At 38.4% G+C, this 20,817-nt stretch overlaps 3 protein-coding genes and 1 long non-coding RNA gene across 6 annotated transcripts; 2 read left to right on the top strand and 2 right to left on the bottom strand.

Annotated features, from left to right (window-relative positions):
• The first annotated feature begins 482 nt into the window (after nucleotides 1-482).
• On the top strand, nucleotides 483-2,471 carry LOC104712312 (protein BPS1, chloroplastic). Of its 3 annotated transcripts, XM_019233134.2 has the most exons (3): nucleotides 531-790; nucleotides 913-962; nucleotides 1,285-2,471. In XM_019233134.2, the coding sequence occupies exon 3, from the start codon at nucleotides 1,290-1,292 to the stop codon at nucleotides 2,364-2,366; it is 1,077 nt and encodes a 358-aa protein (XP_019088679.1). In that variant the 5' UTR covers nucleotides 531-790; nucleotides 913-962; nucleotides 1,285-1,289; the 3' UTR covers nucleotides 2,367-2,471. The 3 variants fall into 3 exon arrangements, with proteins under 3 accessions (XP_010427492.1, XP_019088679.1, XP_087334988.1); XM_010429190.2 differs by lacking the exon at nucleotides 913-962 and having other exon boundaries at nucleotides 483-790; XM_087478862.1 differs by lacking the exon at nucleotides 531-790 and having other exon boundaries at nucleotides 806-962.
• A 2,441-nt stretch (nucleotides 2,472-4,912) lies between these two features.
• On the top strand, nucleotides 4,913-11,958 carry LOC104712306 (mitogen-activated protein kinase 4-like). The gene is made up of 5 exons (XM_010429168.3): nucleotides 4,913-5,129; nucleotides 5,311-5,428; nucleotides 5,522-5,659; nucleotides 11,154-11,486; nucleotides 11,582-11,958. The coding sequence occupies exons 1-5, from the start codon at nucleotides 4,960-4,962 to the stop codon at nucleotides 11,792-11,794; spliced, it is 972 nt and encodes a 323-aa protein (XP_010427470.1). The 5' UTR covers nucleotides 4,913-4,959; the 3' UTR covers nucleotides 11,795-11,958.
• A 163-nt stretch (nucleotides 11,959-12,121) lies between these two features.
• Nucleotides 12,122-12,763, bottom strand: LOC147948049 (uncharacterized). Its single transcript, XM_087489580.1, has one exon. It carries the CDS (start codon nucleotides 12,761-12,763, stop codon nucleotides 12,122-12,124), a length of 642 nt encoding a protein of 213 aa, XP_087345706.1.
• Nucleotides 12,764-19,043: 6,280 nt separating this feature from the next.
• LOC147948048 (uncharacterized) lies at nucleotides 19,044-19,767 on the bottom strand. The gene is made up of 2 exons (XR_015573211.1): nucleotides 19,424-19,767; nucleotides 19,044-19,329 (listed from the first exon to the last, which is right to left on the bottom strand). It is a non-coding gene; the product is annotated as an uncharacterized LOC147948048 (long non-coding RNA).
• Between the last annotated feature and the right edge of the window lie 1,050 nt (nucleotides 19,768-20,817).

The raw sequence follows: 20,817 nt of genomic DNA, 5'->3' as shown, positions 1-20,817 counted from the left end.
CATGTATGATGGATCGATCAACATCGTGGTGGTCACTCTCAACGGTACCCAAAATGGATCCATGTGTACTATTCCTTAGCTGTTTCATCATTGCGTTAAATAATAAAAAGGAAAATATACTGAATCGGATATTATCTTCTGATAAGAAGAGGTCACAGTTATTCACGTGATCCAAATGATAGAGATGCTATGACGGCTTTTATCGGACCGTTTTTAGCATTAGTTCTGTTTGGATAATTTTCTTCAAGTTCAACAATAACTTCACAAGAAAACAGAGCATTCTATGAATATGTTGGTCTATCAAACTCACAAGTCACATGTTGTTTTCGTTGCAAAAAAAGCCCAGTGATATGGGCCTGGAGCTTTTACGAAATACGAAGACAGAATGACAAATATACCCCCAAAATAAAACAATTATTATCGCGCAGAAACCAGAACTTTCTAGCCCTCAGATTGAGAAAATATCCGGCGGCTATAAACACACTTACCACTTTTGCTTTTTTATTAGTGGTATAGTGACAAATGTCAACAACTGCGTGACAATTAAGACATCCTAAATCCCTAACTGTATATGTTTGTCTGTATTCGTAGTCAGTGCCGCGTAGCAAGTCCTTTACAACTAGCAATAGCAAAACCAACGCGGAAGGGAGTTAAAGTTGTTGTTGGATTGCGTTGATCTGCAGAACACGGCACGTTTAGTTGATTCCTTCTTCCTATAAGAACGCGTTTTTAAGTCTCTGCGTTTGTTTCTTCGACATTTCTTCGAATCCCTATTATCTACTTCTACTCGGTAAGAACACTAAACCCGTCCTCCTATTTATACTTTCTTTTAGAGTTCTTTTCTCTGCAAAGTTAGATTAGGTTTTTTTTTGCTTTTGTTCTCTCCTTTCATATCTTCGGTTGTTGAATTAGCCCACCCATTGAAGTAAGCGGTAACATAGCCCAAGAGACTCTCTCTTTAGGTGAGTAAATCGTTGGTCATGTTAATTGTCGGCGAGTTTGCTACTTTTTCTTAATGTCAATTTAGATGTGAAATTAACCAATCTTTGGAATTCGGATTTTTAAGACCTGCTTCTTGTTTGGTTTACTGAAAGTTATGTTTTGTCTGAGCATTCTTGAAGTCTATTCATTTGAACGTTGTTGGTGTTACAGCTATTGAAAAGATCTTATATGGAATTCAAGCTTGATGGGCAATATTTAAATCAGGATTCAGAACAATGTTATTGGTGTTTTTGTTCACTGTTTCAGACTACTAACTCTGTTTCTTCTTTTTTGCATGTTCAGGTAATATGAGCAAAACTTGTAAACAAGATCCTTCTCTCCGGTTCTTCCACTTTAGAAACCCGTTAAAGATTCTGTTTAAGAAGAGCAACGATGCTGGATTATCGCCAAAGCTTCTCTCGCTGTTGAATAACTTCGAGACAAACTTGACGGTATCGATTAGACAACTTATACCAAAAGATAAGAATGATATCGTTAGTGTTTCTTGGATGATACAAGCCATGGAGTCTCTTTGCGAGACACACAAGAGTATCAGGACACTCGTGAAGGATCTGGAGCTTTCTGTATCGGACTTGGAGGAAAATCTGATTTATATCTACTCTGATGTTAGCTTAAAGCTGCTTGAACTCTGCAACGCCTTCTTCACCTCAGAGCTAGATCGTCTCAACCATGGAAACCTATTGCTCAAGTTTGCTTTTAGTAAGCTCGAGACAAAGGAACTCCAGGTATCGTATATCGACAGTTGGAATCAGCACATGGTCTCCAAGAACCCGAGAATCGAACACTGCGGAGCTGTTTTGAGTAAGCTTGTTGAATCGATGGATCATCATCATCATCATATATCCAAGAAGGCTAAGAAGAAACACTCTGTGAAAGTTAAAGTCCTCTTACGAGCTCTATACGGTGTAAAGGTCAAGACTTTATACATATTCAGCGTGTTTGCTGCAGCGTTTTCAGGTTCTTCCAAGAACCTATTCTATCTAAGAGTTTCAAAGGAGATGGAGGAGCTTCCATGGGCACAAGCTTTAATGGAATTGCAGAACGAGGTTAACCCGGAGATCAAAAACACACTCTTATCAGACAGATTCACGGTTATTAAAGATCTCGAGGCTGTTGTAACCAGTGTGAAGAAGTTAAACACAGCGGTACAAGAAGGGTCGGTTCCTAATATGTTGTTGTTGGAGCATTTGAAGAAGTCAGTGATAGAACTTTCGGAAAGGTTTGATCTTGTCTCTAATGAAACACGTAGCTTGTCGAAGATTGTGATCTCTGCTCGAGACGCATTGTTCGAGAGCCTCTGGAAGAAATATGCTGAAGAATTGGGAGTGACATTGGCATTGATGATTAGAAGTGTCAAGACTTGATTTGTGAATAGAAGAAACATGTAATTATGGTGCTTTGACTGCTTTCCTTGATGTTCAGTTATAGCAAATGCAAATGCAAAATGACATTTTTAAAACGAAACAAAAGTGATTCGACTATTGAATATTGATAACTCAACCTCCTACATTTCAGTAATTACGAATACGAAGCTATTTATTTGACTCTTTTCAAGTTAGGCAGAATGGTGTTCCGGTTGGACTTCATCACGCATAATGGAAAAGGGATGGGGTCTATAGAATCCACAATCGCATAATGGAAAAGGGATGGGGTCTATAGAATCCACAATCTATGAATACTTTGATTGGTATAATATAGTTGTCTTCAACAAATCCAACTTTATGAGATCTCGAACTCGCTGAATCAAAGAGAAAGTTGAGTTGTGCTGTGTTGTGTTGATGAATGATGAGTTGTGAAGAGAGAACGTTGCCCTATCAATGTTTATATAATGCTTTAGTACCATTCCTAATCCTTTTAGGATTTTATTTTGTTTATTTCCTTTTTCTAGAGTAATCGAAGATTTAATCCTTTCAGAATTTTGATTCACCTCTTCTCTTGGAAAAAAAAAAGAATGTTCTAAAGTTGATTTAATTTCTTTATTAGTTTTACTAAATTAATGGAAATCTTATTTATTTAATCAACCATAAGTTGAGATAGTCTGATGTGGTATCACAACATAGAGACTAATAGAGGGAACATACGGGACCAACGACAATTACTTTGATCTTATGCATAAAACGGCACACCGTTCTGTTGTTTTCTGCATAAAACAGCACGCTGTTCTGTTATCGTCTGCATAAACGGCACGCAAGCCCTGGTGATGTGTATATAAGTATATTTTGATTGCAACCGTCAGTCAACCCTAGTGTCCCCAAAGTCTCGATCTTCTTCTTCCTTCACCCCACTTAGCTTCTCTCTTTCTATAGTCACCTCGCATTACAAAACAAAACAAAATCGGACACATATTAAAAAATTTGTATATCAAGGACATTCCCACATGGAGTTACTAACGTCTACTACGATTATATGAAATTCATGCATCAATTAATTAATTTAGAACAATCATTGGATATTAAATAACTGAAGTATTTTTATTGCAATGAAAAAAATAATGAGGTATTAAATGTCCAAACCAAAAACAAATGTAATATTATTAAACTTTTTTATAATAAACAAATTTATTTTTTTGAAAATTTTGAAATGATTGTTGGACTCATGCATTTTCTCGAGGTTTATTTGCTACCATATAACAATGTGGGATGACTAAAAGTTTTTCCAATGCAAAGTTGTTGTTTTTCCAAATCGATTGCAAGTTTTGTACAGTGACTAAAAGTTTGTCCAAGACTAAGAATTGAAGGATTTTATCATAAGATTGATCTCTTACTTACTCTATTTGTAGTGGGCAAGTAAGTTGATTTGCATTTCTTTAGTTATTTAGTATTTAATAGTAATGAAATAATGTTTTGTTGATCTGAAAATGTGATTCCCATCTTGTAACCGAACAAAAAAATCGTTCAACATCACTTCAATTGGATTATTTTTTTAATGTAAATTTAATTCTTACTGTATGATTTAAGATTTTCTTTTGGTTTAAATGATTGTGTATCTAGTTTTTTAGAGGAAATTTGAATTTTTAATTAATGCAGAAAATGACCATTTAAAATTCTTATACACCTAGCTACTCAAAACACTAAAATCGGACCCTTATTAAAATTCTTGTATATCAATGACATTCCCTGCTTGAAGTCATTAACGTCTACTACGGTTATATGAAATTCATGCATCAATTAATTAATTTAGAACAATCATCGGATATAATTCATATCCAACTTAACTAAGATACCAATACACCAAATTGAAACTGACTTGACTTTTAAGTCTTTAACAAAGGAAAAAACCAAAGAAGAAGAATAGGAAAAACCCGGTTTTGAAAAGGGTTCACGGGTCGCCCGAGTGGAGGAGCCTTTTCTACCTTTCACTGTTGAATAAAAAAGGTCGACTGTTAGAAATGTCAACACCCACCCATCTCTCCTCAACTCAATTTATTGATTTTGTAACAACCCGTCCCGTGGACCCCACTAGCTTCACTGCTAGTCCGCTAGCCTCACTGCTAGCCGCCCAAACGGACCCCAAGCTGGCCCTGCAGGGCATCGATCCTAACCCGTCACTGTGGAAATCCACATCCACCAGTAGGTTATTGGTGCGCCAGGCGTTCCTCGAACCCTGGTCCTCACCCTTTAACAACCTTCCCACAGGACAAGTTGCCACCAATTGATCTGCACTCAATTGGTGATAGCTTGTCCTGTGGGAAGGTTGTTAAAAGGTGGGGACCAGGGTTCGAGGAACGCCTGGCGCACCAATAACCTACTGGTGGATGTGGATTTCCACAGTGATGGGTTATGATCGATGCCCTGCAGGGCCAACTTGGGGTCCGTTTGGGCGGCTAGCAGTGAGGCTAGTGGGGTCCACGGGACGGGTTGTTACAGATTTAAGCTACAAGCTTATCTCTCTCTCTCTCTTCCTCCTCAATTTCTCTGTGGCGTGTATCTAGGGTTGGTTCTATCTTTGGGGATTCCGATGTCGGCGGAGAGTTGTTTCGGCAGTTCAGGTGATCAGAGCAGCAAAGGGGTGCCTACTCATGGTGGTAGCTATGTCCAATATAATGTCTATGGCAATCTCTTCGAAGTTTCCAGAAAATATGTTCCTCCTCTTCGCCCGATCGGTAGAGGCGCTTACGGAATCGTCTGGTGAGTCTTCTTTTCAATTTGGGAACGATTGGTTTTCTGATTTTGAACTTTGTAAAATAGGGTTTCTCTAATTTGGAACTTGTCAATTTGAACTGTGGAATTGTGAACTTCTTCTGGGTTTCTTCTTTGTATATGTCGATGATCTTTAATTTTAACTTGTGGTTCAATGTTTGATGATCAGTGCTGCTATAAACTCAGAGACTGGAGAAGAGGTTGCTATCAAGAAGATTGGTAATGCTTTTGATAACATTATCGACGCTAAAAGAACTTTGAGAGAGATTAAGCTTCATCATGAAAATGTACGCCACTCACTTGATCTCTGTTTGTTTTTTTCCTTGTATCTATTTTTAGTGTGTTGTGAATCTTTATATATTGGTTTACTCACTGGACAGGTTATTGCTGTAAAGGATATAATAAGACCACCACGGAGAGAGAACTTCAATGATGTTTACATTGTTTATGAGCTCATGGACACTGATCTCCACCAGATTATACGTTCTAACCAACTGTTGACTGATGATCATTGTCGGGTATGCTTCATTCTTCATGTTACTGATACGTTGGTCCCTCTTCAAAGCCAAGAGATTGTAAAACAGAACACAAGAGATTTGATTGGTAGTTTAGACTACCTATTTTTGGTTTTTTTCATTGATTAAATAGACAAACGAATACAAGGAAGCAAATAACTGAAACAGAAAGTGGAGTTACTAATTCCTACAAAACAGGAAATAGAAAGTGGAGAATGTGATCCTTCGATCAAGGAAGACCATGTTTCTTATTTGCGAAACTGAAACAAAGAAGCAGCAAGACTTCGTCAATCCAAGTACTTGCTGTTATGCTTACGTGTCCGACTTGATCGCCTAGCTGGCACCACTTCATCCTCACTCTGCTTCTTACTTTGAAACCTATCAATACTCCCGCCCTCCAACAGAACCTTGTCCTCAAGGTTCATCGAAAAATGTGGAAAACTTGCGTGGAGCTGAGTAGCGTCTTCCCACGTCGCCTCCTCTATAGGTAGCTGATGCCAACGAATCAACACTTCGGGTTTGCGCTTTGCCCCAATCTGAATCATGCGGACAGAGAGAACTTCCGCCGGCTCCAAATGAAAGACGCCATTGTCACGAAGTGGAGGAAGTTCCACCGCCACTGGATCATCTTCTCCGACCCACTTCTTCAACAAGGAAACATGGAACACAGGGTGAATCCGGGAACCCTCCAGCAGCTTCAAGCGATAAGCGACCATACCAATACGTTGCTCCACCTGAAAAGGACCAAAATAGCGATTGGCGAGCTTTTGACAAGAACGGCGGAGCACGGACTGTTGGCGGTAAGGCTGCAGACGCAGAAAGACCCAGTCGCCGACTTGAAATTCAACATCGCGACGTTTGCGGTTGGCTGACTGTCGCATACGGTTATTAGCGGCCTCCAAATGTCGTTTCAGCTCACCCAAAACCTCATCTCTCTCTCGCATCTGAACATCAATCTCAGCAAAGGAGGAAGAGCCGAGTTCATACCGTGGCAGCTGTGGTGGTGGGCGGCCGTAAAGAGCCTCGAACGGTGTCATACCAGTGGAAGAGTGGTAGGACGTGTTGTACCAGTACTCTGCCCATGGAAGTAGACCACTCCATTGCGTCGGATGGTGCTGAACAAAGCAACAAAGGAACTGCTCAATACACCGATTAACCACCTCTGTTTGGTCATCTGTTTGGGGATGGTATGCGGTGGACATGCGCAGCTTGGTGCCCGAAATCTTCCAGAACTCCTTCCAAAAGTTACTCAAGAAAACCGGATCCCGATCACTGAGAATTGAGCGTGGAGTTTGATGATGTTGGCAACAAATTTTGTGGCGACACTCGCAGCTGTATAAGGATGAGTCAAGGGAATCAAATGAGCAGACTTACTTAACCTGTCAACGACCACAAGGATAGACGTGAACTTGTTGGAAGTTGGCAACCCATCCACAAAGTCCATGGAAACATCCTCCCACACTTGGCATGGTATCGGCAAGGGTTGAAGAAGACCAGCGGGTGACATGGTCTGAGACTTAGCACGCTGGCAAGTGTCACACCGACTCACATACTCCACGATCGTCTTGTGCATACCAGGCCAATAAAACTGGCGAGAGAGACGCTTAAACGTGCGGAGCACGCAAGAGTGGCCCCCTTGTGGTGTATCATGATGCTCATGGAGGAGTTGGCTAATAAGCGGTGATGTGGGTGGAATAACCACTCGGTTATTGTAGCATAACAACCCTTCTCGCCAACTGTATGGCTGACCAGGCTTGGCGGTTACCGTTGCCCAATACGAACCAAGTACGGATCCGTTTTTGCCAAATCACGCAGAGTCGCCCAGATAGACGCATATGGAACCGAAATGGCCTGTAATGTGGGGCTCTCCGGTAAACGAGACAATGCATCAGCCGCCGCGTTGGTTTTGCCTGGACGGTACACTATCTCATAACCGTACCCCACCAGCTTGCCCATCGACTTCTGCTGTTCTGGTGTGAGGATACGCTGTTCCAACATGTAACGGAGACTTCTCTGATCTGTTTGGATTGTAAAGCGTCGACCCAATAGGTATGGCCGCCAAGTCCGTATTGCGATGAGGATAGCCAACATCTCCCTAGCGTATGTGGACCATGCCTTCTTTGACACGCCCAGTGACCTGCTCATGAAGGCAATAGGTTGATCGTTTTGAGTTAAAACCGCACCAATACCATCACCAGAGGCGTCTGTCTGTATCACGAAGGGTTGAGTAAAGTCGGGCAGTGCGAGAGTTGGTGTCGTCGTCATTGCTGTTTTCAGCTTCAGGAAAGCATCCTCTGCTTCCGACCCCCAAGTGAACTGGCCTTTGCGTAGGAGGTTGGTAAGTGGCCTTGCAATGAGACCATAGTCTCGCACAAATTTGCGATAGTAGCCGGTAAGGCCCAAAAATCCACGCAGCTCCGTCACCGTGGTGGGAACTGGCCAGTCTAACATCGCTTGCACCTTGGACTGATCCACCTTGACGCCTGTAGTGGAGATGATATGACCCAAGTACTCCAGCTCCCGCTTACCGAAATCACATTTTTTAAACTTTACCGACAAGCCATGGTGTTGGAGGAGACTGAAAACCTCACGAACATGTTGAAGGTGCGACTCCCATGTCGGGCTATAAACGAGGATGTCGTAAAAAAAACCAACACCGACTTGCGCATCAACGGACGAAAAATCTCGTTCATCAGAGCTTGGAACGTAGATGGTGCGTTGCATAGACCAAAGGGCATGACGAGGTACTCGTAATGACCGTTGTGTGTGCGGAATGCTGTCTTGTGGATGTCGGAGGGATGCATTCGCACCTGGTGATATCCCGCAGTGAGGTCAAGCTTTGTAAAGAATGCCACTCCGTGCAGTTCGTCGAGCATGTCCTCAACAGTTGGAATGGGGACGCGGTCCTTTATGGTAGCTGCGTTGAGTGCTCGGTAGTCTGTGCAAAAACGCCACGACCCATCCTTTTTCTTGACCAGCAGAACCGGTGACGAGAACGGACTGCAACTCTGACGAATGATTCCGGATTTGAGCATCTCCGAGACTTGCTTCTCAATCTCCTCCTTCTGAAAATACGCATAACGATACGGTCGGACATTGATTGGGTCGTTACCTTCCTTGAGTGGGATCCGATGCTCGATCGCACGTCGTGGTGGTAACTCATCGGGTGTGTGAAAGAGTGTATCGAATTCTTGTATGAGAGCTTGCATCTCAGGTTCGACCGGTAGCAGCGTCGGATTCACGTCAGAAAGACAGATCGCGAACAGAGTTTGGCCTTGGCGAGCTTCTTTGACGATGTCGTTAGTATCAGTGGCTTGGATCAATCCGTGTTGAAGCCCAGTCAAAGTGTGAGTCTGTCCGGCCCACTCGATTTGTATGGTACAGGCCTTCCAGTCACAAACTGTTGGGCCTAGAGTTTCAAGCCATTTAACTCCTAAGACTAGGTCGAGGCCCACCAATGGTAGTGCGTGCAAGGTCACCGTGAATGCCGCCTCGCCGATCTGAACCAGAACCTCATCGAACTTGCCGGCACATGTCAAAGGTTCCCCGTTAGCCACACGAACCCGAAACGATGGTGTTGGCGTAAACTTCAATCGGAGCCGTTGTGCCGCTTTCAGGCTGATGAAGTTATGGGTCGAGCCACTGTCGACCAAGGCGAGCAGGTGGTGTTTGCCGATGTCTGCTCGAAGACGAATGGTTGTCGGCGCATCCCAACCAGTTAAGGCGTGTAGTGTGATCTCCGGGGACTGGTCGACCTCCTCCATGGTCTCAACCGCGACCTCTTCCCCATCAGCTTCACTCTCCATGATGAACAGTTGCGGTTGCTTGCATTTGTGCCCCAGAAAAAATTTATCGTCGCAGCTAAAGCATAATCCCAAACTGCGCTTTTTCTTCAGCTCCTCCCAACTTAATTTTCGTGGTGGCGTAGACTTAGATCTCCCCGCGAGGATGACTCACTGTATACGCCGGTGGTGGTGCCATGATGCGAGGGTTGTTCCACCGTTTTTCGTGTTGTAACTGGTCGTCTCTCAATCTCGCATAGTTGATGACCTCCAGCAAGGTCTTAGGCTTGAAGATCCTTATGCCGCTCGAAATTGATTTGTGTAACCCCCCCATAAACGCTCCCACCAAAGCCTTCTCCGTCCAGCCCTCCACCTTGTTCTGCAACCGCTCAAACTCCCGTTGGAACTCCAATAAGGAACCCTTCTGCTGGATGTGACACAGTGCTTCATCGAAATCCTCACCATCCAGAGGCCCAAATCGAGTCCATAGCTCCACTTCGAACCGCTCCCATGGAGTCTGTCGATCGGGTAAACCAATTGCTTTTGATTTTGCCTGCCACCAGAGGTTCGCTTCCTCCGTCAAGTGGTACGACGCAAAGCTCACCCTCTGATCCCGGGCCATATCGTGATAGGCAAAATACTGTTTCGCCTTGCTCACCCATTCCGTCGGGTCACCGCCGTTGAATCTCGGAAACTCCAGCTTCACACCCCTGTTTTGTGTGGGTACGATGGCGAGATTTTGTTGTTCTCCATACGGCGGAGGTGCTTTGGATTGACGGTTTCTGACAGACCCCGTTCCTCCTCCTTGAGTATGCATCATCGTCTTCATAACATCCAACATTCGGTCAAACGATTCCTCCATGGACTGATGAAGAGACTTCTCCATGAGCCGAAATTTGTCATCGTCCAGTGTTGATCGCGCGTACATCCTCCGTAACTGAACCAATGTTTGTTTCAATAGTGTCGATCCTCTCCTTCTCCTTGGCCATTGACTCGTCCCTGGTTGGTGGAGTCAATTCCAATCTACGTCGTGAATTTTTAGTTGTTCTTGCAATGGTGAAATGGTGAAAATGGATGAAGATGAAAAAAAAAAAAAAGAAAACCGCTCTGATACCAACTTGATACGTTGGTCCCTCTTCAAAGCCAAGAGATTGTAAAACAGAACACAAGAGATTTGATTGGTAGTTTAGACTACCTATTTTTGGTTTTTTTCATTGATTAAATAGACAAACGAATACAAGGAAGCAAATAACTGAAACAGAAAGTGGAGTTACTAACTCCTACAAAACAGGAAATAGAAAGTGGAGAATGTGATCCTTCGATCAAGGAAGACCACGTCTCTTATTTGCGAAACTGAAACAAAGAAGCAGCAAGACTTCGTCAATCCAAGTACTTGCTGTTAGGCTTATGTGTCCGACTTGATCGCCTAGCTGGCACCACTTCATCCTCACTCTGCTTCTTACTTTGAAACCTATCAGTTACCATCTTGCAGATGAATCTTCTATTTCTAGTTTAGACGTTACTTGGGTCGGGAAGCTAGAGCCATCCATATTCTATTGTGATTTTAGTGCATCTGAGGAAATAATATTGGTCAAACAACAGTTATAGTCAGTATTGCTTGTTATGTTTGTTCCTTTTTATTTGGTTTGTGTGTTTTTTGGAAGTTTGGATTGTTGGTGTTTAGTAACTAGTTTCCATTTTTTTTTTGCTTGTAGTTCTTTCTGTATCAGTTGCTGCGTGGGCTCAAGTACGTTCATTCAGCTAATGTACTGCATCGAGATCTAAAACCCAGCAATCTGCTCCTGAATGCAAACTGTGATCTAAAGCTTGGGGATTTCGGGCTTGCAAGGACCAAATCCGAGACAGACTTCATGACTGAGTATGTTGTTACACGGTGGTACCAAGCTCCAGAGTTGCTTCTTAATTGCTCAGAATACACTGCAGCAATCGATATTTGGTCTGTCGGTTGTATACTCGGTGAAACAATGACACGAGAGCCGTTGTTTCCTGGTAAAGATTATGTTCATCAGCTTAGACTCATCACTGAGGTAATCTCTAGTTTAATATGTTTTATCCATAACATCACTACTAGTGTTTCTTCTTGGTATCGTCCGCATCTATTGATAAATCTCTGGAAAAACAGCTTATAGGATCGCCTGATGACTCAAGCTTGGGGTTCTTAAGGAGTGACAACGCAAGAAGGTACGTTAGACAGCTTCCACAGTACCCGAGACAGAGCTTTGCTGCTAGATTCCCAAACATGTCAGCTGGTGCAGTCGATTTGCTGGAAAAAAAAAAAAAACTACCTTTGAGCTGTGTTATGCAGATACACGACTTCTGTCCCAAAGTGCATTGAGCTTGATTTGAGCTGATGAAGTAGTGATGTCCTGGTTCTGTGAAGGTTACTACATCGTGTCCTGTGTTTTGTATATAGCTTTAGGAGAAGAGGAGTCGCAAAGATCCTATTCTAAAGCGTCGGAGACTAGGGTAACGTCATTGAAGGTGATAGGCGACACATACGTGACTCAACATACAACAAACAATGCATAAGCTCTACAAATTGACAATTACAGAGTTTATATTCCAAGTTTAGTCACGTGCTCCTTCTTCTTTAATCCTTCATTCGCACGTGTCTTCCTTCTAGTGATACAACTTATGCTTTAGAATCTTGTTTGTGTCTGATTCATTCTGGCGAGTAGTAACTTAAGCATCGATGATGATGTTGCGTTTTGTCATGTTCAGGTGACTGGAATCGGCATTGGTAAAGCGCAGTTAAAGTTTCATCCATTAAGAGGCTGAAGATTCCATCCTTAATTTGCGCGGCAACCTCTTCGTGCTCCTCCTTCATCCGCTTCTGATCCCAGCCTCGTCTTTCAACTTCTCTAGCACATGCTTGTCTCCTCTGCTCACATGTTCCGCGTTCGAGCTCTGCTTCTCTCTGTCCCTGTGACCTGCATCCTTTTGCCTCGCTCACCAATTGGTCCTCAAAGTGTTGAGTTTCCTGGAACGAGTTTGTCCTTTGCATCAATTCATCTCTGAAGTAGTCCATTATCAGACAGATGGTCTTCGTGAATCCAAATTGCATGTCTTTCTTTGACCCGGTTCCATAGCTGTGCTGCCTTCTCTTCAATCTCATCTGCGTCTTCATCTTCAGTCTCTCTCCATCAACAGTATCATAGTTCTCATCATCATCATCATCATCATCATATTTGATATCTGCCACTTGTCCTCCTTCCATGCAAGATTCTTCGTCCATTGAGGCCCATTCGTTCAAAGTGAAAGGACTAATGTTAGCCAATGTTTCAAACCGTTGAATCGTTTCCATGCGCTTTTGTTTGGTTTCTGCAAAAATCATCACATAGCGTATGTTTCAGAATTCTGAAGTCTTTGAAAAATCTAAGAAGAAAACTTGCTTTGAAGTTGGAGGAAAATCTGATTTATATCTACTCTGAGATTAGCTTGAAGCTGCTTGAACTCTGCAACGCCTTCACCTCGGTCCTCAGAGCTAGATCGTCTCAACCATGGAAACCTATTGCTCACGTTTGCTTTTAGTAAGCTCGAGATAAAAGGAACTCCAGTTATCGTATATCGACAGTTGGAATCAGCACATGGTCTCCAAGAACCCGAGAATCAAAAACTGCGGAGCTGTTTTGAGTAGGCTTGTTGAATCGATGGATCATCATCATCATATATCCAAGAAGGCTAAGAAGAAACACTTTGTGAAAGCTAAAACCCTCTTACGAGCTCTATATGGTGTAAAGGTCAAGACTTTATACATATTCGGATTCTGATCTCTGCTCGAGACGCATTGTTCGAGAGCCTCTGGAAGAAATATAAAGAAGACATTGCCAATGATGATTAGAAGTGTCAAGACTTGATTTGTGAATAATAGAAACATGTAATTATGGTGATTTGACTGCTTTCCTTGATGTTCAGTTAAAAGAAATGCAAATGCAAAATGAGATTTTAAAACGAAACAACAGTGATTCGACTATTGAATATTGATAACTCAACCTCCTTCTCTTTCGACGATTGAGCATCTACATTTCAGTAGTTACGAATACGAAGCTATTTGTTTAACTCTTTTCAAGTTAGGCAGAATGGTGTTCCGGTTGGACTTCATCACGCATAATGGAAAAGGGATGGGCACTATAGAATCCACAATCTATGAATACTTTGATTGGTATAATAAAGTTGTCTTCAACAAGTCCAACTTTGAACCTAACCAAAACTAAAAATAAAGATGTGATTTTGTAATTTGGTCAGTTAAAAAAAGGTATATATGATGATTGATTTTTGTAGTTATTAAGTACAAACTTATATCCCAATCACACCAACACCAAATCATCAAAGTTATGTTACACTGGAAATTGTTTATGCACGAACCCAAATTTTACAAAAATTGAACCCAAACCAAATTTACACTACAAAAATTGAACTGACCTGGTCAGATAAATCTGTGGTAGAAGGATCATCAAGTGAGTAAGTCATTAAACTTATTTTCTCTCATATGTGCACATCATTGCCACACTTTTCGGATGATGAGTGTAGTGTAATATCTTATGATGCTATCCTCTTAAGTTTGAGATAGTCTTATGTGATATATTTATCGTCACAACATATAGAGACTAATCAAGGGAACATACAAGACCAACGGTTACTTTGATCTTATGCATAAAACGGCACGCATTGCTGTTGTCTAGTGCACAAAACGACAGGCTGTGTTGTGTTCTTGTGCACAAACGGTATGCTGTGTGCATAAACGGCATGCTGTGTGCAGAAAACGGCACGCAAACCCTAGTGATGTGTATTTAAGTAAACTTTTATTGCCGTCAGTCAACCCTAGTGTCCCCAAGTCTCGATCTTCTTCTTCCTTCACCCCACTTAGTTTCTCTCTATAGTCACCTCTCATTACAAAAAAAAGGTAGATTTCAGATTTGTGAATTTCAATTATATAATAAAAATGATTTAACTTTAAAAATAAATACAAAAATATAAATAGATATCATTTACTACATATTTTCCAAACTTTCGTAAATATATGTATATTTTAATATACTACTTATTTTAAGAAAATTTTAATATAAGTTAAATGATTTTAATTTCTTTTTAAAAATTATTAATTTATATTAAATAACCAAAAATAGTCAAATCTAAACAATTAAACAAAACATAAGTCAACAGTCAAACAAATTATAAGTCAACAAATTTAAAAGAAGTTAATAGTAGAAAATAAAATAACTCGACCAGAATTAAATGAAAGTTCAAAATATTGAGCTTATTAATAAGTCAATCTAAAATGTAATTAATCTACCATGAATAAAAAAATCAACAAAAGAATGAATATAAATCGATGAAAAAAAAACAAGTCAACAATTTAAAACATACTTTTGAATGATCATTCCTTTAAAAGTACCTAGTTTGTATGGTCAAATAATAGTTTTGGCAGACATACATTGACTTGTACACCTACTACCTACTCAAAATACTAAAATCGGACAAAATTTGTAAATTCTTGTATATCAAGAGCATTCCCACATGATTTTAACCCGCTTACACTAAATGATTATATTTTTCATATTTTATACAGTATAACTTACTAAAAAATATTATGTTGGATCAAATATATATTTTTAAAGTTTTTAATAATAATATTATGATATCTATGATTTTATTTGCTTTATCTATATACAAATTATTATTTTCATTTGGAATTTAATTAATCAAATTTCTTTTATTTTGGAATTTAATTAATCATAATTAGTTGTTGTGAAAGTAAACATATGTTAATATCTATAATATTTTGTAGTTTACATAGTATTATTTAAAATTTATTCACCAATTTAAAATTAGTTAGTTTTGTATATGAGAGTGATGAAGCGGGTTAGTGTTAGTTTTTAATTCTTCTTATATAAAATTATGTTTAAGATATTTTGTTTGAGTTTTTAGACCAATCCACAAAAATATATAAGTGTACTAATATTAACCCTAGTTCCCATAACATACTTGTGATTATTTTAGTCTAGGTTTAGTCCGTGGATAAATAAAATTTTCCATAAAGTATTGTGCATATGTTAGATTGCTAAAATCGGTATTTACACAAATTTAGTTTTATTATCACAAAATTAGTAACATTGTTGATATTACTCATAGGACTAAATGTGATGTATTCAATATTTAAATTGTGTAACAGAGTATATATATATATATATGTATTTGACATCATAACTTTATAAATGACACATTTTTTTAGTCAAAAAACATATATCGTTTGTGGAGCTTAAAAAAAAATACATATAGTATGATAAAATCATACATTGTTAGTTTATTTTTCTGTTTTTCCTATCTATTTTGACATCAATTGGTCTATCCATTTTAACTTTAAAAACATTAAACAACTTATAAAAACAAAACTCAGTTAGTATTTTGTAAGATCTTTGGGAATAAATTTCCCAAACAAATTATGGAAAATCGACACTGAAGAAGGTAAATACTATATTATAGTTTCTTTTTTTTATTAAAACATTTAAAACTTGTAATTGAAAAGGAAAATAAAAAAGTTGATTTTGTTCAGATAATTTAAGAAAACATGTATTTTCACATCCGATTTTTGCTTATTTCGATTTCTTCCTTTATTTTTCCTTTTAAATGTCTTAATTATAATGACATGTGATATAAATAACTAAATATTTTTCAACTCCAAGTTTTCTTAACCAAAACTGCTGCAAAAATGTTAATATAGATTAAATTTAGAACACAGAAAGCCATAAAGCAAATACACCAAATTGAAATTGTAAATTGACTGAACAAAGGAAAAAAAAACCAAAGAAGAAGAATAGGAAAAACCCGATTTAAAGGGTTCACGGGTTGTCCGAGTGGAGAAGAAGGTAAAGAGACTAGACTATCTTCAATATTTGAGGAAAAAAAATGATGGAGCACTGATATACGCGGATTACTACATTCTTTTACGGGTTTGTGCTATCGTCGCTGAGATTGATGCAAGGAATATGCATACAAGTGTGTTGAGCTTTGAGAGAAGATTGGCTTGGATAGAGAAAAATATTCAATCATGCATGTTTTGCATCCCAAGAAAGTGATGGTCTTTGTTTGTTATAGAGAATCAATATGATGGATATTCTGAGAAAACTGTTTACTGTCACAAGGACATATTAACTTTTCAGTTTCTTATTTGTGAACATTAGTCTTAAATTGATTTTCTTTAATTTATATCCCTGAGGTTGGTATTCTATACTTTTTCTACATTATTAATTCTGGTATAACTGAATAATCTCAATTTATATTAAATAATGTAGAATATATGTGTTATCAACAACCGCATAAAACTATTTGATTTGCAGCTGATAGATATTAGGCAAAAGTTAGTTGACACTTGACTATATGAATAACATTAATATACATGACCTTTTCATCTAAAGTTTTTTTTTTAAATCATACTATTACTTGAAATAAAAGTAGTCAACATGAAGCCATGTAACCAACATGACCATCTAATCCCAATTACACCATACCTAATCGTCAACACGTTAAATTAAAAGTTGTTTATTCATAAACCGAAATTTATAAAATTTGACAACTCAAACCTAAACCAAACCAAAATATTGGTAAAACATCATTAGCAATCTTAACGAAAATGCCATTTTTAAGAAACACCAACTCAGTTCCCGAAATTTGGATGCATATCCATAGTTCCTATCCATAGTTGATGAGAACAAAAAAAAGGGTTTATAACTACGAATTGAAACCGAAACCTGCTGGTCAAATAGTAGACATGTAACCACTATACCACTACAATTTATACATATTACTGTGTAACCAAACCGTATATATAATTATATACGTGGGGATCAAATTTACCTCACCCATGTAAACGGCTGTTAACTCATATGTAGGAATTCATTAGTGATTGTATAAACGAATAGTTCAAATAAAAAGTATAAATAATCCATGTATTTTTTATTCCAATGAAAAAAATTGAGGTATTAAATGTCTAAACAAAAAATGAATATAGTATTTTAAAGCTTTTTTCCGATAAACAAACTTATTTTTTGAGAATTTTCAATTGATGCATTTTCTCTAGGTTTATCTGCTACCATATAACAATATGGGATGACTGAAAGATTTTCCAATGCAAACTTGTTGCTTTCTCAAATCAATTGCAAGTTTTGTACAGTAGCTATATGCTTTCCTTATGTGGCTGGTTATGTTCGTTTTCGCCAAAAAAGTAGGTTATAATAATTCGGAAAGTGAAGAAAAGAAAGTAAGTTCGTTTAATCTCTTTTCAAATTTGAAATCTTCCAAACATATATGATATTGTGTGTTTATACTTAACAGTCAACGAGTACCTACTTAAACTTTTTCCAGTCAGTTTTCTGCCCAAGCGTTGCTGATATCCAGCAAATGCTTAACGAGAATTTAGTTGATCATTGCTCGGTCATAACTGGCCGCGGAATGGTGAGTTGGTCGAGTTCTTTGAGATCCAAGAAACCCGATGAGGTTATTTTGCTGATGAAGGTTTTACTTGATTGGAACGGCATAAGGGGCTCATTACCCAAGTTTATGAATTTAAGGTATATATTTTGCCTCTTAAAAGAATCTCTCTTATTACTTTGGTTCTATCGTATAAAAATTTTATTGATTTACTTTTTTTTTTTTTTAGTTTGATCATGCGGAAGATGTCAACTGAGGATGATCCTGAAGAATTTTAAACTGTTTAATGGTAGTATGATAGTCTTTTTAAGTACTTGCACTTCTTTACACAACACACATCACACATACATTAGTGTGATCAATTGTGTAAGAATTTGAGGAATTTACTCTAGAAGCATAAACCATAATTCTAAATCTTACACAAGCCATACTCCTAAATACTAGGTTAAATTCTTCAAGCAACATTTAACAACTACATTCAACTAGAAACTTCAACTAATAAAAGTAGTCGAAGCCATGTAACCAACATGACCATCTATCCCAATTACACCATACCAAATCATCAACACGTTAAATTAAAAGTTGTTTATTCATAAACCGAAATTTATATAACTTGACAACTCAAACCTAAACCAAACCAAAATATTGGTAGAACATCATTAGCAATCTTAACGAAAATGCCATTTTTAAGAAACAGGAACCTGCAGGTCAAATAGTAAACATGTAACCACTCTAGACCACTACAATTTATTCGTATTATTAGCAAATGGTATGTATAATTATATACGTGGGGATCAAATTTAACTCACCCATGTAAACGGCTGTTAATGAATTCATTAGTGATTGTATAAACGAATATTTTAAATGAAAAATATAAATGATCCATGTATTTTTATTCCAATGAAAAAAAGGAGGTATTAAATGTCCAAACAAAAAATGAATGTAGTATTTTAAAGCTTTTATCCAATAAACAAACTTATTTTTTGAGAATTTTCAAATGATTGTTGGATTCATGCATTTTCTCTAGGTTTATCTGCTACCATATAACAACATGGGATGACTGAAAGATTTTCCAATGCAAAGTTGTTGATCATCTGTGGAATAGTTACCACCCGATAAGGTGAAAAATTATATTGTGGCATAATTGGAGTTGACCCTTCTGCAGATTGTTTTCTTTATTAGTTGAATTGTGTTTAGTACTAGATAATAAACGATAGAATTGTGTTTAGTACTAGATAATAAACGATAAACGATAAATGATTTCATAATCTGCATCTCATTTTGTAGGAATCCGAATTGTCTAGAATTCCATCCAAGAGGGGAAGAGACTGGGACGAAGATGATTTATCACTTAACCAAATGTCCTTGAACGATGACAAGTTGAGGGATAGAGACAACACCTTTTGTAGCAGTCGTCGTTCAAGAAAAAGCGATAGTGATGAGCTGCCATCACCAGATAATCATATTAATCACGACAAGGAGAAAGCGATAATAAGACTGATAACAGACATGGGGGACAATTTGTTCAGATACATACCGCCTCGCCTTTGTGTGAAGAAGGTAAAGAGACTAGACTATCTTCAATATTTGAGGGAAAAAAATGATGGAGCACTGATATACGCGGCTCACGCGGATTACTACATTCTTTTACGGGTTTGTGCTATCGTCGCTGAGATTGATGCAAGGAATATGCATACAAGTGTGTTGAGCTTTGAGAGAAGATTGGCTTGGATGGAGAAAAATATTCAATCATCTTTTGATTAAGATAATTTTATCAGTTAATGATGGCTATATATTCTGAGAAAACTGTTTACTAGGACAATAAGGAGGCAGGTGATTGAGAATTAACTTTTCAGTTTCTTATTTGTGAACATTATGCTTATGGTCTTGAATTGATTTCCTTTAATTTGTATCCCTGAGGGTTGGTATTCTATACTTTTTCTACATTATTAATTCTGGTATAACTGAACAATCTCATTTTATATTTAATAATGTAGAATATATGTGCTATCAACAACCGAATAAAACTATTTGATTTGACTATCTGAATAACATAATACATGACCTTTCATCTAAAGTTTTTTTTTTTAAATCATACTTAATTACTTGAAATAAAAGTAGTCAATGTAAAGTTTTTTTCAGTTTTTTACTGCTGTGTGTCTGGAGCAGGAGAGTATCTTATGAGTGAGAGGATTTTCACTTTGCAGCTAGAGAGTGTTGCGGTTTATTGGCACTGTATATGTCCTTATATCTTTCTTAATGGTTGGGTGTGGCTTAAATATTCTTCTATAACAAAAAGCTAAGAATTGGATTTATTATGCTTTTAGTGCACAGGCGGGCCGGGTCCAGGCGTCCAGCACCTGCGGTATGAAGGTTTTACGTACGTTCTGTAATGCAACAAGCCAACAAGAGGGTTTAAAGAGTGGAACCGCTGACTCAACTGCTAGAATTCTACTAGTTCAGGAGGATGCTTCTGTGGCTGTTACTCCCAAATTTTCTTGATGTGTTGTTAAAACAAGGAACGGACGGACAAGAAGAAGTAAAGAAACACATACTGTTTGTCTGGTTTCATAAAACCAAACAAAAAAAAGATAGATACTTTCGAAGACCAGAGCAAGCAAGCTATTGTAATAGAAAGAGTAGGATTTGTTTTATGCAAAGGAAATTGTTTTCAACCAAATTGGCTGTAAAAGAAAGGCCGGCAGTAATGTTCTTTTAAGGTTACATGAATTTTGTGATTTCTTTTGGCTGCGGTTAAAGTGTAGGATAGAAGCATGAGTAAGGCCATCGTGAGTGAGTCCTTCGCCAACTTTAGCAGATGTGATGAATGATGCAACTTTGCAAACCTCCTCACAGCAAATGTCTCCGAAAAATCGATAGCCACACGGATCATATGAGTCTTTTAGTTTAGCTTGAAAAGTTAGATGGGAT

The sequence above is a fragment of the Camelina sativa genome, chromosome 2 (assembly GCF_030686135.1).
Source record: "Camelina sativa cultivar CO46 ecotype springtype chromosome 2, ASM3068613v1".
NCBI lineage: Eukaryota > Viridiplantae > Streptophyta > Magnoliopsida > Brassicales > Brassicaceae > Camelina > Camelina sativa.
This window is presented reverse-complemented; position numbering and strand designations above follow the sequence as displayed.